The following is a 16,454-nucleotide window of genomic DNA, read 5'->3' as shown; positions in this document are numbered from 1 at the left end:
TTCTTTATAATTGTAGTTTCAGTAAAATTGAAGACAACTTGTAAACTGTTTGAAGGAATATAGGTTTAAAGACTCCTATCTTATATGTTATGTTATTAACAGAGGATGTTTATTAATTATCATCTTATGGATTTCAGCAGTTTTTAGGAGCTTTTCTAAGTTTCTAATTTCTTTAAAAACATAAAACCATAAATACATAATATAATTTAAATTTTGAATAAATATCACAAACCTCATTTTATAAGTAATAGATTTGAGTTAAGCTGAAACTTCAATTCTTAATATACAACTTTAAATATTCATAATTTTTATTACTTAAATTAAGGATGTTATATGTACTTATATGTATGAGCTTTTTTTTTCTAAGTGTTATACAAAATATTTAACAATAAAATTATATGAAATCCATTATTCTTTTACCAAAAAGTGTGAATTAAGATTTCAATCTCAATTAAATGTCTTTATAGTAAAAAAAAATCTAAAAAATGGTAAGTAAATTATTAATAATTAATACCATTGGCTGCGGGAGATTTTTAATTTTTTTATGGAAATGTTATTTATTATATATGACCTAAACAAATGCTAATTTTTTACGATTTAAGATACAGTTTGTGGTAGTTAAAAATTGTTACGAATATTATTTTCAGCTATTAAAATAATTGCCAAAAGTACTTATGTCAAAACTTGTTTGTTATTACGATCCTATAAATCTGTTTTTTATTAGAAAAGAATAATCAGGTGCTAACAGTTAAAAGTAATCATATTCCCATCCTACAATCTGTTTTCTTTTATTTAACAATTTAATTTATATTTTAATTAAATAATATAATTTAATATTTTATTATTATTTAGAGTTGTTAAAAGGTTATTATAATATGAAAAACGGTCGTCAAAATAGACCTTTTTTTCCTGATTTATATAACTAGAATAAAAAAAATATTCACGTAGCTGCATGTAATAAAACATCACAGTATCATAGCCCAAGAAACACATGTTAACCCAAAACAATTCAGCTAGCAAATAATTATAGTACACAAAAAATCTTCAAAAAACACAATTAATATTTTAATCTGTAAATGAAAACTATCATTTTAATATCTAAAAAAGGAATTGTATAATTATAATTTCAACATTAAAAATAAAAAAATCAAATACTAGAGCGATAATTGTCCCTAGACTGCATTAATTAAATTCATCAGAAACGAACCCAATTATCAGTTTCAACAAGAAAACATTTATATGGTATTCCAATAGAATTCCATATTATTTATTATTATTAATTCATCAATGTGAGAATGATTTGAGTGTGGAAATGGAATGAGATGAATGAAATCTAAGGTGAGAATAATTAATTGTGCACTGAACCATTTTATGTGTCATTAAGAAATGAAAATTAAATAGAAAAACATTTAAAATATCAATTGTACTTTAGAAAAGAAAAATCACAAAAGGATCCATTAAGTATTCTATATGCTAGAAAGTGCAAATGTTATTGAAGGTTTATTATAAACGCAGAATAATTTGTTAATATTTTTTCAATCATCCTCTGAATTAATTATTTTGAAATTAAAAAAATTGTTAAATAATTTTTTTTATAACTTAATTAAAAATATTATTTTATTTTAATTTTATAGATTTTTAAATTTGAAATAAATAAATTTTATTTATATTTTTTATCCAATATCTATGTTTTAAAAAAAGTACTCATGAATATGAAAAATAAAATAAGTAAATCAAAGTATAATTGTCAGATTGTTCTATGTTCCTTTTTAATGGTAGAATTTAAAAAAAAAAACTTGTTTCTTTCTATACGTCATTCTTTAAATTTCAAAATAACATTACTTCTTTCCTTTTAATGATAAATTTTACGTAATGCACCTAGATATACAATAAAATAAAAGAAATTAAATACACCAAAATATACAATAAAATGAGATAAAATAAAATAAATATTGAATAATCCTTAACTAGTTATCAAATTTTAAATTGTTATGTCATGATGTTTAAGTATATAAATAACATTTACATTATGATATTATATCATAAAGCATTACCCATTTATATAGGGATTAAATAAATACGATTCTGTATATGTAAAAGGTGTGAAAAAAATTAAAAAATAAATAAATTGAGTAAAGATATTGAAGAAACTACACGCATTAATGCGTAAGGTTGGTATAAAGCTAGACACCACCATATTCTGCGAATTGATGACACTTCCACTGACTCAATATTTTAACTTAACAAATGGCACGATAACCAAGAAGTTTCTTTGAGATTCCAAATCATTTTCAGATTTTTTAGCTTTTCATAATATAATTGATATAAATATAAAAATTTTATAAGATTAAGTATGCAGAAGAAAAGAAAAGCAGATTACAAAGCCCAATACAAGGCCCAATTAAAACTTAAATAAGGATTTTAACACATAGCTATGTTTCCACGCGTGATACTATGAAAGATACTTTTGAGAAAATTCAAAGACTTTTCCAAAAGTTGATTTGTGTTTATAATATGGTAGAAACAAAGGCACTGAGAGTTGCAGAGAAAGGAGAGAAAATTGATTCCAATGTCAGCAAGTTCTTCATCATTCGCCATGTCTGCTTCTCTAACAAAGCATGATGTGTTTCTCAGCTTCAGAGGGGAAGACACACGTGACAACTTCATTAGCCACCTTCGTGCAGAGCTGAAAAGGAAGAACATTGAAGCATATATTGATGACAGATTAGTCAGGGGCCAAGAAATTTCACCTGCACTCCTCTCTGCAATAGAAGAATCAAAGATTTATGTCATCGTTTTCTCCCAAGACTATGCATCTTCCACTTGGTGCTTGAATGAACTCACTAAGATACTTGAATGCAAGAAGAGATTTGGAAGGGATGTCATACCTGTTTTCTACAAGGTGGATCCATCAACTATTAGGAAGCAGGAAGAAAGATACAAAGAAGCATTCGATGAGCATGAGCAGCACTTTAAGCACGACATGGACAAAGTACAAGGATGGAAGCATGCTCTAAGCGAAGCTGCTGGACTTGCAGGCTGGGATTCAAAAGTCACCAGGTCATTATATTTATTACATGCATCGAGATAATCAGGATCTCTTTTCATTTACTAAAATTGTGTTCATCTCACCATAAATCAAGTGCTTCTTTTTTCATTTCCCTTAGTCGGTCATGGATCTGAACCATATCACATGTTATAGCTTAACTTTGTACCTACAAATCTGCTCCCTATTATCAGAAGTCACAAACGGTTACTGTAGAATTTTTCTTTAGTTTACTTTAGCTTTTGTGCTTGAATACTTATACTTTATTTTCTAAATCATCTGCCAGGCCAGAACACGCACTTGTTGAAGAAATTGTGGAAGATATTTTGAGAAAATTGAATCGTCATTCCACCAGTTATGATCAAGGAATCATCGGCATTCAAAAAAATATTGAAGGAATTCAGTCCTTGTTGCATCTTGAGTCACCGGATGTTCGGATCATAGGAATTTGTGGCATGGGAGGAATAGGAAAAACTACAATTTGTGATCAAATATATCACACATTGGCATTGCAGTTTGGTTCCAGCAGCCTTGTTTTAGACGTTCAAGAAAAAATACAAAGAGATGGAATAGACAGTATCAGAACAAAATATCTGTCTGAGCTTCTAAAGGAACAGAAATCCTCTTATTTACCATATTACAATGAAAGGCTCAAACGGACAAAGGTTCTCCTCATTCTTGATGATGTTACCGATTCAGCTCTACTTAAAAAATTAATAGGAGGAAGTGATAGTTTTGGGCAGGGCAGTAGAATCATTATGACCAGTAGAGACAGACAAGTGCTTAGGAATGCTGGAGCTGATGATATCTACGAAGTTAAGGAGTTGAATTTTTATGATTCCCTGAGACTTTTTAGTTTACATGCTTTTAAACAAAAATCTTCAGAAGAAATTGCTTACAGGGAACTTTCAGAAAAGGTGTTGAGATATGCAAAAGGGATTCCCTTAGCTCTCCAGATTTTGGGGTCATTGCTTTATGGCAGAACAAGAGAAGCATGGGAGAGTCAGTTGCAAAAGTTGAAAAAGGGCCAACATCTTGATATTTTCAATGTATTAAAATTAAGTTATGATGGGCTCGGGGACGAGGAGAAGAATATATTTCTTGACATTGCTTGCTTTTATAGAGGAGACAAGGAGATTGTGGTAGCAGAAAGACTTGATGACTTTGGTTTCTCTTCTAAGATTGGAATGGATATTCTCAAAGATAGGGGCCTAATATCTGTCTCTAATGGTAGAATTGTGATGCACGATCTAATACAAGAAATGGGTCAAGACATTGTTCGTAAAGAGTGTTCTCAGCATCCTGGAAAACGCAGCCGATTGTTTAATGCTAAGGAAATTTGTGAGGTTTTAAGAATGAACAAGGTATATTCTGTTGTTACTTTGTGAAAAATTGCAAACTACTGTGATGGCATTAAACATCCTGCAATGCGACATTTCATGTTTTTTTTCTTCTAATTACATTGATTTACTTTCAGGGGTCAGATGCAATACAGTGTATATTACTAGATACGAGCAAAGTAAAAGATGTTGTAGTACATGCACAAAGTTTTGAAAAGATGGACAATCTTAGGATCCTTATGCTCTACACGCATGAATACATATCACATGTGTCTCTTGAATCATCTCTTGTAGGTCTGCCAGACACTCTAAAGATTCTTTATTGGAAACATTTCCCTCAAAGATTTTGGCCTCCAAACTTTTGCCCACAAAATCTAGTGACCCTCGAAATGCCAGGCTGCCATCTTGAACAACTCTGGGAAGGAGATCAGGTTTTTCAAGTTATTTATGTTCCTTTGTGTTCTAAACTTTCAAAGATAAAAATAAATTATATAAGCATGTTTTCTGTATTATACATCTACAGGTTTTCATTTGCAATTCCTTTGTGCCTTCTCCACATTATTCGATTTGAAATTTCTTTTATTTGAACCACACAGTTATGCATATATCATAAGAATCATACTCACCATCGTTCTAATTATAGATAATTATAAATTTAATGGTATGTAGAAGAGTTCGCGTCCTTTTTTTAGGCATATCGTCTAGTGGTCAATGAATGTATTGTCTACTATTGATGATATAAATATATGATATAACACATTGTAACTCTAAATTCTCAAATTTGTTTATATAAAAATTTACAACACATAAATACTAACATTTGATTTAATTATTTTTTTAGTCCCTATGTTAATGGACAAAAATTAATTTCATCCTAGATTTAAAAAAATTCAATGTAGTCTCAATTTTTTAAAACAATTTAATGTGGTGGTTCCACCCTTTTTTTTTTTAAACAATTCAATGTGATAACAGCAGATATAATTCATCAGCATCAGTGAAAGAATCAGTAAGGTAAAAATATTTTAATGAATCAGTAAGGTAAAAATATTTTAATAAGTGTAATATACTAGAAGGAATCACATTGAATTGTTTTTTAAATAAATTGATCATATTGAACTTTTTAAAAATCTCATGACTGAATTAATTTTTAGTCATTAATATAAAGACTAAAAAGGTAATTAAACCTAAATAAAATATAATTTTCTAAATCTATTTGGCATCTATGCTGTCACATACAATATTATTTGTTTTCGTACTAACTAGGATATTAACCTTTCACACATTCACTCACTAAGGATTAACTAATAATTTAAATGCAATATAGTACATGTATAAGTCCAATTATACTCCCACGCCAAATCACACTAAAGTAAATTACACGTAAGTCATTTCAATCCAAGAACACATAAATCTTCAACTGTAATTCAAAACAATCTATCACACTCAACTTCTCAACCTTTCATGCTTTAATTGTTGTGATCATATCATAACTGATCTACAAAATCTCTTTTCCGTAATGAGTTTTGTGTTTGATACTTCGCCTCATTAGGATCATAATACCATCTTAGGTATAATGGTCATCAATTGAATCACATACAATGTATAACACCAAATATATCATACACTTGTGTATAACATATTCATGCATCTTATCATCGTCATCATAATTGAGTTCATGTTTAATTTTTTTTATTAGCTGAGTGACTTGATAATTATATTGTCCTACAGGTTAAGTGAAGAAATGTAATGTTTTATGGTTAATATAATGATGTTGTTGTTAATGTATAACTACAAGTGTATTTGAGAGGGATTGTTGCTAATGACAACTATCCTTTGTTATTTGTTATCAACATGTTTTTCAATGAAAGTAACAAAATCATCTACCAACTTATGTTATTAACTGTAATATCGTTTTATGTTAATCATAAAACTTCATATTTCTTAATACATAAAAGACAACTAAGTAAGATCATATGACAAGATAATTTCTGTATCACCCAATTAACTCAGAAATTAAAAATGACATATATTCTATTGGAAATATAAATTTTTTGAGTACTTAAATAATTAAAAATGTCTTACTAGATACTTACAACCTAATTAAGTCATTTTTTTTATTATGACATAAACTTCAATATAATATACAACAAATTACAAATTATGTATTTAATAAAATAAATTATGGGAGGATGGACTTATTTTAACTAAGGTTTAATTTTAACTCTCAGACAACATTTTATTTTGTCAGTTGGTACATGTATAATACAGAATATTTCCACATTGTCATCGATTATAAATTACTATCATAAGTTTTCCAATACATAAGTTTAGGTTCAAATTATTAGGATGTAATTTTAGGTAGGGAACAAAAACACGTTAAATTTTGTGATTTTTTATATAAAATTTATAGCAACAGTTTTGTTAGTTCAGAGTGTGATTTTTTTAACAGTGGTTTTTAAGTAATGTAAAATATAAACTCAATAGATGATGTAGCTAATAGTTTACCGAAGAAAAATAGATAAAGTAGTTTTTATTTGTTACCTGATTCATCTACTATTTGTGGCAGAATTTACCCAAGTTGAAAAGGCTCGACCTGAGTCATTCTCTGAAACTTACTAGAATACCAGACCTTTCTCTGTCACCAAATATTGAAGAAATAATTCTGCGTTATTGTGAAAAGTTGATTGAAGTTCACTCTTCGATATTCCTCACCAAGCTCAGTTATTTATGTTTAGATCATTGTTATGATCTCAATATTGTAAATATTCCCAGCAAGATTTTATCCACATCACCAGGATTGATTATTCTTTCCTGTTGTCTGAAGCTTAATATGTTTTCAACCAGTCAACCCAGATTCCCTCATGTGAAACTGGAGCATCGACGTCCAACTTTCTCAAGATTCCCTCTTGTGAAACTGGAGCATCGACGTCCAACTTTCTCAAGATTCCCTCTTGTGAAACTGGAGCATCGACGTCCAACTTTCTCAAGATTCCCTCTTGTGAAACTGGAGCTTCAACGTCCAACATTCTCAAAATTTCCTCTTGAGGGACGGATGGCTGAATTTTCCTGTACTGAAGGTACTATTTTCCCAACTTCCAGTGAAATTTTCTCAATTAGTTTTGACAGATATAACGAAGAAGAAGTGGGTAATAATACTATATACTCACAATGTGAAGTGTCGACAATACTCGAAGAAGGTGAGCCCTCAAACTTTCAAAGTCTCAAGAAGCTCTGTTACTTAGATCTCTCTCACTGTTCTTCCCTTACAATCTTTCCATTTGACCTTTCTGTTATGAAATTCATAAAGCAACTTTCTCTCCGTGGTTGCTCAAAATTGGAAAATATACCCGAGATTGAGGACACGTTGGAAGATCTAGCGGTGCTCATCTTAGAGGACACAGCCATACAGGCACTACCTTCATCCTTGTGCCGTTTGGTAGGGCTTCAAGAACTGAGTTTGCGCAGTTGCTTGAATCTTGAGATTATTCCATCTTCCATTGGAAGCCTCACCAGACTATGCAAGTTAGACCTTACCCATTGTAATTCACTTCAAACTTTTCCAAGCACCATTTTCAATTTGAAGTTGAGGAAGCTTAATTTGTATGGTTGCTCAAGGCTGAGGACCTTCCCAGAGATCACGGAGCCGGCTCATACTTTTGCTCACATTAACTTAACATCTACGGCTGTTAAAGAGCTGCCTTCCTCATTTGGCAATTTGGTTAATCTTCTATCCCTGGAGCTCCAAGGGTGCATTGATCTCGAGTCACTTCCAAACTCCATTGTTAATCTGAAGCTTCTCTCTAAACTTGATTGTTCGTGGTGTGCCAAATTAACAAAAATTCCAAGACACATTGGTAGCTTGACGTCATTAATGGAACTGTCACTGCGTGGTAGTGGAATCGTGAGCCTTCCTGAGAGCATTGCTCATCTTTCAAGCTTGAAATCGCTTGATTTAAGCGACTGCAAAAAGCTTGAATGCATCCCACAGATTCCACCATTTCTAAAACAACTCGTGGCATTGGATTGCCCATCCATTAGAAGAGTGATGCCAAATTCTCTTGTTCGGAACCTCTCAAATTCCAAAGAGGGTGTATTCAAATTTCATTTGACCAATGCTCAACAGCTGGATTCAGGTGGTCGTGCTAACATTGAGGAGGATGCAAGGCTTAGGATGACCGACGATAGATATAGGTGTGTGTTCTTCTGTTTTCCAGGGAGTGCAGTTCCTGGTTGGTTCCATTTTCGTGGGAAGGGACATTCAGTGACTATAAATGAAGATTTAAGTTTCTTCCGAGATGATAGACTCACTGGTTTCGCTTTGTGTGTGGTTCTTGGAGTGTTAGATACGAATGGTGGTAGATATGGTTGTTTTGGTTACAGCCTAAAATTTGAATCTGATGATGATGGCACGCAGATCATTCCAAATAATGATGTGTTAAAAAGCTATTTCGAATGGGATGATGTATACAGATGTGTTGATGAAGATCACATATTCTTATGGAATTTTAACATGGTGTCCCTAAGGGCGAGAGGCATGAGCCTTAGGCTGTGTGATGCTCGCAGCTTCACTTTTGAGATCAGTCCGTATAATTATCATATGTGGGCAGATATGACAATAAAAGAATGCGGCATATGCCCTCTTTATTCCAAAAAGAAAGATGATGAATATGGTGGTGCTGTTGAGATTGAAGAATCCAGTCCAAGCAATGTTGCACAGTCTTCAAGAGACACAGGGAAAATGAGGAAGGCCAAAAGTAAAATGCCCAAGAGGAGGCAACAAAAGATCATGATAAAGCACAAATGAGCAGCCCAATAACAAAGAGCAAGCCCAAAAGACATATCACAAAGCCTAAGTATTTTGATGATTATGACTGAACTCTTGAAGGCAAAAGGAAGTAATGGTTGAGCATAGAATAGAAGGCAAAACAGTACTTTCCCAACAAGTTGTTAGGATCTCATTCCATTTCTGTTGAGACATATCTTTTGGATTGTTTAATCTCTTTTGCGGTTTGCTATATGTATGAGAAACTTTGACATGAGAACAGTCTTTTATTATCTTTTTGCCGGAAGCCTAACCTTAAAATAGGCATTGCAGAAAGCTACCCAGTCACCTAGTCATTGGTGAGGATCTAAACTGGCTTATCGTAATACTTCTAAATTACAAGTTTCAACTCGTTGAAATTTTATTATGAATATCTCATTTTTAATTTATTTTGTTTTATTTACATTTTCAATGGCATTTTAGGAGTGGGTTCGTTTAATTGTTGACAAAGATTTCTAAGTTGTTGTTAGATATTGTTTGATGTCTCTTTTCAGCATGAGATGGGTTGCTCTGTTGTCCCATAGTTGCATTTTCTTGAAACTCTTCATATATAGTTTCATTAACTTTTATTGGGTTGTATTTGTAGTGAAGGCATTGTGAAATCCCGAGGAGCTGCATTTGAAAGGGTAATTGATAAATCCTCTTCATACTTTTTCTCCATCCTCTTGATATTGAATATCATATCACTGTAAAACCAGAAAATTCTCAGCTTGGTTAACGTGGAACCTCATTTCTTTTGATCTTGGTTTATTCACACTGAAGCACCCTGTTTCATGTCAGTGATGACTTATAAATTGTTAATTCTTTATAATTGTAGTTTGACAGTAAAGTTGAAGACAGCTTATAATTGTTTGAAGGAATATACGTTTAAAGACTCTTATCTTATATGTTATGTTATTAAGACATGGTGTTTATTAATTATCATCTTATGGATTTCTCATTTCCATTTTCTCTTTCTTTTATCACTCCTCCTTTATTCATGGGATTTCAGTAGCTTTTAGGAGCTTTTCTAAGTTTCTGATTTCTCTAAAAGCATAATGTTAACTATTTATAAATAATTCCCAAGAAAACAACATGTTAACCCAAAACAATTCAGCTAACAAATAATTATAATACAAAAAATCCTAAAAGAAACAAGTAATATTTTAATCTGTAAATGAAAACTATCATTTTAATATCTAAAAACGGAATTTTATAATTATTTAAACAATTAATTCCATCAGAAACGCACCCAATTATCAGTTTCAACAAGAAAACATTTGTATAGTTTGGAATACAATTCCATATTATTTATTATTATTAATTCATCAATGAGTTTAGAGTTTAAATAACCTTTGAAAAAAATGCATATTCTTTTTCTTTCTAAAACCATCTTTATCCATCTAAGTATGAATGACTAAACTACATTTTAATTTTTACATAAAAATAACATTATTAAGAAATATTCATTTGCATACTAATATTTTAAATTTTTTAATATTAATATATAAGTAGGGTTCTTGAACTTTATTTTCCATATTTTAATTAAAGTTTTGTGAAATAAGAAGAAAAAAAAGGTGAAAATGATTTGAGTGTGGAAATGGAAAGAGAAGAACAAAATCTAAGGTGAGTAATTAATTGTACTTTAGAAAAGAAAATCCATAAAAGGATCCATTAAGTATTTCATAGCTGTCATTTTGCTGTTAAATTAATATGATTCTAGTGTAGATTTGTCTAACACTAGAGAGATGATAATATAGTTGTGGTCAGATGACCCCAAGTCGTCTCCCAACGAATCCAATAGTAATTTCAGTGAATAGAATTCAAAACCTATCTGCAAACAATGAAAATTAGCAATAATGGTAAAGAAACAGGGGTTGCGATCGTTTAACAAGAAAATATAAATGATGATTTGAATCAGTAAAGAATGCAGATTGACTCTCAAGTTCTTCCACCAATGAATTCTTCACATGCTCTCTAAAGATTATTCTTTTCTCAATCCTCAGCAGAGCTAAACTAGATTGAACATGCGCCAAACCTAATTCAACTGAAGTTCACCAGTAAAGCATGCGTCTACCGGTTTAATCAATACCCACTTTGTTCCATGCGTATACTCCATGGGAATGCTTACCTCCTCTCCCTTGAATCATGCGCCCAAGAAATTAATTAGAACAATGCGAACTAACTAAGAAACCAAAGTTCAAGTACAACCTCTCACAAAAACCAGTTTTCTAGGAGATTAGACAATAAAAACAACTGCTATAGAGAATTAAAAATCGAAACTTTTATTGGAACAAAACCTCAGAACTCAATGGGGAATTACAAAAGAATCAACCAAAAAGGTTTAGCTTTCCATGCGGAGGCAAAACAAAAAAATTACTAAGAAGAAAATAAACTAAGAAAACCCTATGAAGCTCCTTCTTTTCTCCTTTATGCTTGTGTCCTTTTATAGGCTTTTCTACTCCAAGGATCTTGAGAGAATATTGTAGTTTATATTTTGTTAACCGTTTCCAAGTTTCTATCTTTCCAGAATTCTTGTATTTTGCAGAAGATTTGCTTCCAATTCTGTTTCTGAGATATTGTAGATTTTATTTTCTCTTTCTTCTCCTCAAAATTTGTTTTCTGTTTTGGTTCAAGAAGCAACTTGGACTTTTCATATTTGGCCCATTCAGATGCTTCCTCTGGATAATTTACTCTAAAAACACAAAATTAACAATAATAATAGTTAAGGCCCAAATAAACCCAATTATAAGAATATTAATTAAAACAATGGATTTATTTATTATTATAGTCCAATAATATATGAATAAGGCTAGTGAGTGTGAATAAATATATCCTCATCAGTATTCTATAGGCTAGAAAGTACAAATATTATTGAAGGTTCATAATAAACGCAATAAATTGTTAATATTTTTTCAATCATCCTCTGAATTAATTATTTTGAAATTAAAATAATTTGTTAAAGAATATTTTTTTATATCTTAATTAAAAAATTATTTTATTTTAATTTAAAATATTTTTAAATTTGAAGTAAATAATGTAGAATCAAGTGTGTTCAAGCTTTGAAGAATCCAAATCCTTTGAGGTTGATGGAAGGCTGAATGTGCTTGTTGTTGCTGAGGTGTTTTAGAATAGAATCTGGGGTAGTTTATCTGTGTTAATCCACTCTTGATTGAATCCAAAGCTTAAGTATTCTCAAACCTTTTTAATTAAAAGTGTTTCTCAAACTAAGTGGAAAACAACCTGTTGTTTTGTCGAAACAACCGATTGTTTTATACTTAGGTGTTTTTGAGAAAGGTTGAAACTGTTTTTGGTGGTTGACTTGCTGTCAAACCAAAACAACTGATTGATTCGAACATTCAACCGATTGTTTGTTTTGGGACCATAACAGAAAACTGTTTTGTGTTTTGGATGAGCTTTAAATGTTTTTATAACTGAATACGCTCCAGTTTTAAATGCTTTGACCAGTCTTTGAAAGCAATAAATAGTTTGTTCATATTATGTAACAAACAAGAACTGAGTTTTAATTATAGAAAAACATATTTGAGTTTTTCACTGATTTTGCTTTTGAAGAGAAAAAGATTGCTTTGAGATTGCTTTGATCAAGAGAGTGTGGAATATGATTTTCATCTTGTATTGATTTCAGATCATTTTGTAACAAGTGTAATCCTTCTGTACTTTGTGTAAACTCTGTTGTGTGAGGCTGAGAAGTGATGTGTGCTCTTGAGGTTGTCAAGATCAGCATTTTTGGTGGTGTATGTGCTGAGCCAAAAGAAGTGTGTGTCTTGAGGGGATCAAGGTCACTTCTTTGGTGGTGTGTGTAAGTAATCTAGGTTCGATTGCTTAGTGGATTCCCCAGTGGTTTCTGGGAAGACTGGATGTAACTCATGGTTTAAGAGAGAACCAGTATAAACCTGTGTGTGCAATCTTTCTATCCCTTAAACTCTTTAATTTCAGTTTATATTTGTTAACTGGTATAAACAACCGATTGTTTTTCTGGTACTGTGCAAAATTGCTTTGTGTTTTTGGCAAACTGAATTCTGATTCAAGTTTTCTCCAAGGGATTTCATTCTAGACTAAAAAGATTGCGAAAACTCTCTTTAAACCATTCATCCCTCTAGTTTAAAGCCATACATTCTAACAAATAAATGTTATTTATATTTTAAGAAAAAATAATACTCATAAATATAATAAATTAAAATAAGTCAAAGTATAATTGTCAAGATTGTTCTATGTTCCTTTTCATTGGTGGAATTTTAACAAAAGCTTGTTTCTTTCTACATGTCATTCTTTAAATTTCAAAATAACATTATTCTTCTTTCTTTTTAATTATATATTTTACGTAATACACCTAAATACACAATGAAATAAAAGAAATTAAATACACCTAAATATATAATGAAATAATAAATTAAAAGAGATATGGTAACATCTTCTACCTTATCAAATTTTAAATTACTATCTCATGATATTTAGTATATAAATAACATTCACATCATCCTATACTATTGTATCATGAAACATTATCCTTTTATATAGAGAATTTTAAATATATAAATCAAAAGTTGTTTGACTTTTGTTATGTGTAATTTTTTTTTTTAAAGCTCTTTTTATTTTGTTTTTTTTTTTAATTTATTTTGTTTTTAATTCTTGTAATATTTTTGTCCATTTGAATTCGTCTCTTTAAAAAAGAGAGTAAATATATTAGAAAGAGTAAAATGAAATAATAAAGATGAAAACTAGAAATGAAGAGTTTACCAAAATATTATTTGGAACTAAACATAAAATAAAGATAAACTTGGATTTTATATTATTGCTTAGTTGTATAATTACACGTGACAGCATGTAAAAAAATCAGGTGAAAAGAGGTGCCAAACAGAAGTGATAGCTAATAAAAATCAAGTACATCAATTCATAACATTGATTAGTATTTATTTCTCACATTTTACCAATAATTTTAAAATTGTTTGTGTTGGGTTAGAAAAATGATATTTGACATGATCTAATTTAAAGAGAGACTTAAAAAATGTAAAAGAAACATTTGAAGGAACAGAAATTGAACTAAATGAATATATAAAACTTGAAAACCAAGTTGAAAGACTTCTTACAAGTTGAACACCAGCTAAATTGTCACAAGATTCTCTCACATAGCTTCTCATATTTTTACCCTCACTCCTCTTCTCATTTACATTATTATAGAATTTGTAAACCATTAAACTGCTAGTAACAAAGAACTTGAATTCTTATCATAAATATCTCAGAACTTCTAAATTCTCCTGAGTCCTTTAGCTAGTGGTGGAGAGTTTTCGCCCTTAAGAAGCATTGGTATTTTCAACCACTGAAGAATAGACTATAAAACTAGGAATAATGGTCAACCATATGTTTCATACGAGCCATGTCGGTTTAAAGAAACAAAGATAAAGAACATCATATGTTGCATATATTTATTCACACTCACTAGTCTTATTCATAGATTATTGGACTATAATAATAAATAAATCCATTGTTTTAATTAATATTCTTATAATTGGGTTTATTTGGGCCTTAACTATTATTATTTTTAATTTTGTGTTTTTAGAGTAAATTATCCGGAGGAAGCATCTATCTTTGTGAATGGGCCAAATATGCAAAAGTCCAAGTTGCTTCTTGAACCAAAATAGAAAAGCCTATAAACTACAATATTCTCTCAAGATCCTTGGAGCAGAAAAGCCTATAAAAGGACACAAGCATCAAGGAGAAAAAGAAGGAGGAGCTTCATAGGGTTTTCTTAGTTTATTTTCTTCTTAGTAATTCTTTTGTTTTGCCTCCGCATGGAAGGCTAAACCTTTTTGGTTGATTCCTTTGTAATTTCCCATTGAGGTCTGAGGTTTTGTTCAATAAAAGTTTCGATTTTTAATACTCTATAGCAGTTGTTTTTATTGTCTAATCTCTTGGAAAACTAGTTTTTGTGAGAGGTTGTACTTGAACGCATGATTGAGAGTCTTCCTTATCTTAAATTTTGGTTTCTTACTTAGTTTGCATTGTTCTAATTAATTTCTTGAACGCATGATTCAAGAGAGGGGAGATAAGCATGCCCACATGGAACAAAGTGGGTATTGATTAAACTAGTAGACGCATGTTTTACTGGTGAGTTTCAGTTGAATTAGATCGACGCATGTTCAATCTGGTTTAGCTCTGTTGGAGAATTGAGAAATGATTAATCTTTAGAGAACCTATGAAGAATTCAATGGTGGAAGAACTTGGGATCAACCGCTTTTTATTTGTTATTTTAATCTCTTTTATATTTTTTGCACAACTATCTCAAACCCCCTTTTCATCTTTATTGTTATTGCTAACTTTTATTGTTTGCAGATAGATTTTAAACCCTATCAACTGATTTTACTATTGGATTCGTTGGGAGACGACTTGAGGACATTTGTCCACAATTATACTATCAGCTCTCTAGTGTTAGACAAATCTACACTAGAATCATATTAATTTGACAGCAAAACGACAGCTATCAGTCACACTAAAAATAGTGAGTGTCTGCATGCCCAAACACGTCCATTTAAGCCAACTGCAATCTCAAAGGAAATTTTCTTCCCTAAAGCATCAAGAACAAACACAATCTCTCATGTCAATATTTGTTAATGTTATGCCAAACCTCCTTGAGAGACCAGTTGTACACTCAAACATATAGCTGAACAAACTCCAAAACAAAATAAAAGGCAGAGTTAAGTCTGAAAAACTAATACAGAAATAAATTTAAAACTTATGTAACAAAAAAATCCACAATGTAAGAGGCACAAGGAAAAAACAAAGTCGAAATAAAACACCAACCATCAGTGCATGACAACTCTGGATTCATTCCAGGGTTTGCTTTTACAACCCGCACATAAAGCAAAGTACCTATCTGCAACTGATGCATTAGGCAAAATAAATTACAACCTACATAAATGTGATAGACCAACCAGACAAAACATGGCTTAACACCCAGCTGAGAACAAGTCAAGTTGCTAATTTGACATCCAAATCAAAAGAGGAAAAGAAAAATGTACATGAATTTTACACTTCATGTTTTACAAGAATTAATTACAAAATACACTTCCAGAAGACTTAATTAGGTTAACCAAGGTGATCTGTGGCAGTGGCAAAGTTCATTAATGGAAAAAACACCCACTGCTTCATGGTCCTAATCACACCCTAAAAGATAAATAGAAACAGAAAAACTGTTTTTTAGGACTTAAGCATAAGGGGAGAGAACCTAACCCAAAATACTAGTCCATTA

General features: G+C 30.9%; 2 protein-coding genes across 4 annotated transcripts; one reads left to right on the top strand and one right to left on the bottom strand.

Moving 5' to 3' along the window:
- The first annotated feature begins 2,442 nt into the window (after nucleotides 1–2,442).
- Nucleotides 2,443–10,149, top strand: LOC150029263 (disease resistance protein RML1A-like). 3 transcript variants are annotated; one of them, XR_016518952.1, is made up of 5 exons: nucleotides 2,443–3,060; nucleotides 3,333–4,410; nucleotides 4,524–4,817; nucleotides 6,953–9,507; nucleotides 9,800–10,149. XR_016518952.1 is itself a non-coding variant. In XM_090299283.1 (4 exons), exons 1-4 carry the CDS (start codon nucleotides 2,570–2,572, stop codon nucleotides 9,188–9,190), a joined length of 4,101 nt encoding a protein of 1,366 aa, XP_090155409.1. In that variant the 5' UTR covers nucleotides 2,443–2,569; the 3' UTR covers nucleotides 9,191–9,597. The 3 variants fall into 3 exon arrangements, 1 of the variants encoding a protein (XP_090155409.1); XR_016518951.1 differs by having other exon boundaries at nucleotides 9,795–10,149; XM_090299283.1 differs by lacking the exon at nucleotides 9,800–10,149 and having other exon boundaries at nucleotides 6,953–9,597.
- A 5,541-nt stretch (nucleotides 10,150–15,690) lies between these two features.
- Nucleotides 15,691–16,094, bottom strand: LOC150029262 (uncharacterized). Its single transcript, XM_090297974.1, has 2 exons — nucleotides 16,007–16,094; nucleotides 15,691–15,797 (listed from the first exon to the last, which is right to left on the bottom strand). Exons 1-2 carry the CDS (start codon nucleotides 16,092–16,094, stop codon nucleotides 15,691–15,693), a joined length of 195 nt encoding a protein of 64 aa, XP_090154100.1.
- Nucleotides 16,095–16,454: the final 360 nt, after the last annotated feature.

Source organism: Phaseolus vulgaris, chromosome 2 (assembly GCF_051622355.1).
Source record: "Phaseolus vulgaris cultivar YP4 chromosome 2, ASM5162235v1, whole genome shotgun sequence".
Lineage (NCBI taxonomy): Eukaryota > Viridiplantae > Streptophyta > Magnoliopsida > Fabales > Fabaceae > Phaseolus > Phaseolus vulgaris.
The sequence above is the reverse complement of the archived record's forward strand: the minus strand, read 5'-3'. Positions and strand labels throughout refer to the sequence as shown.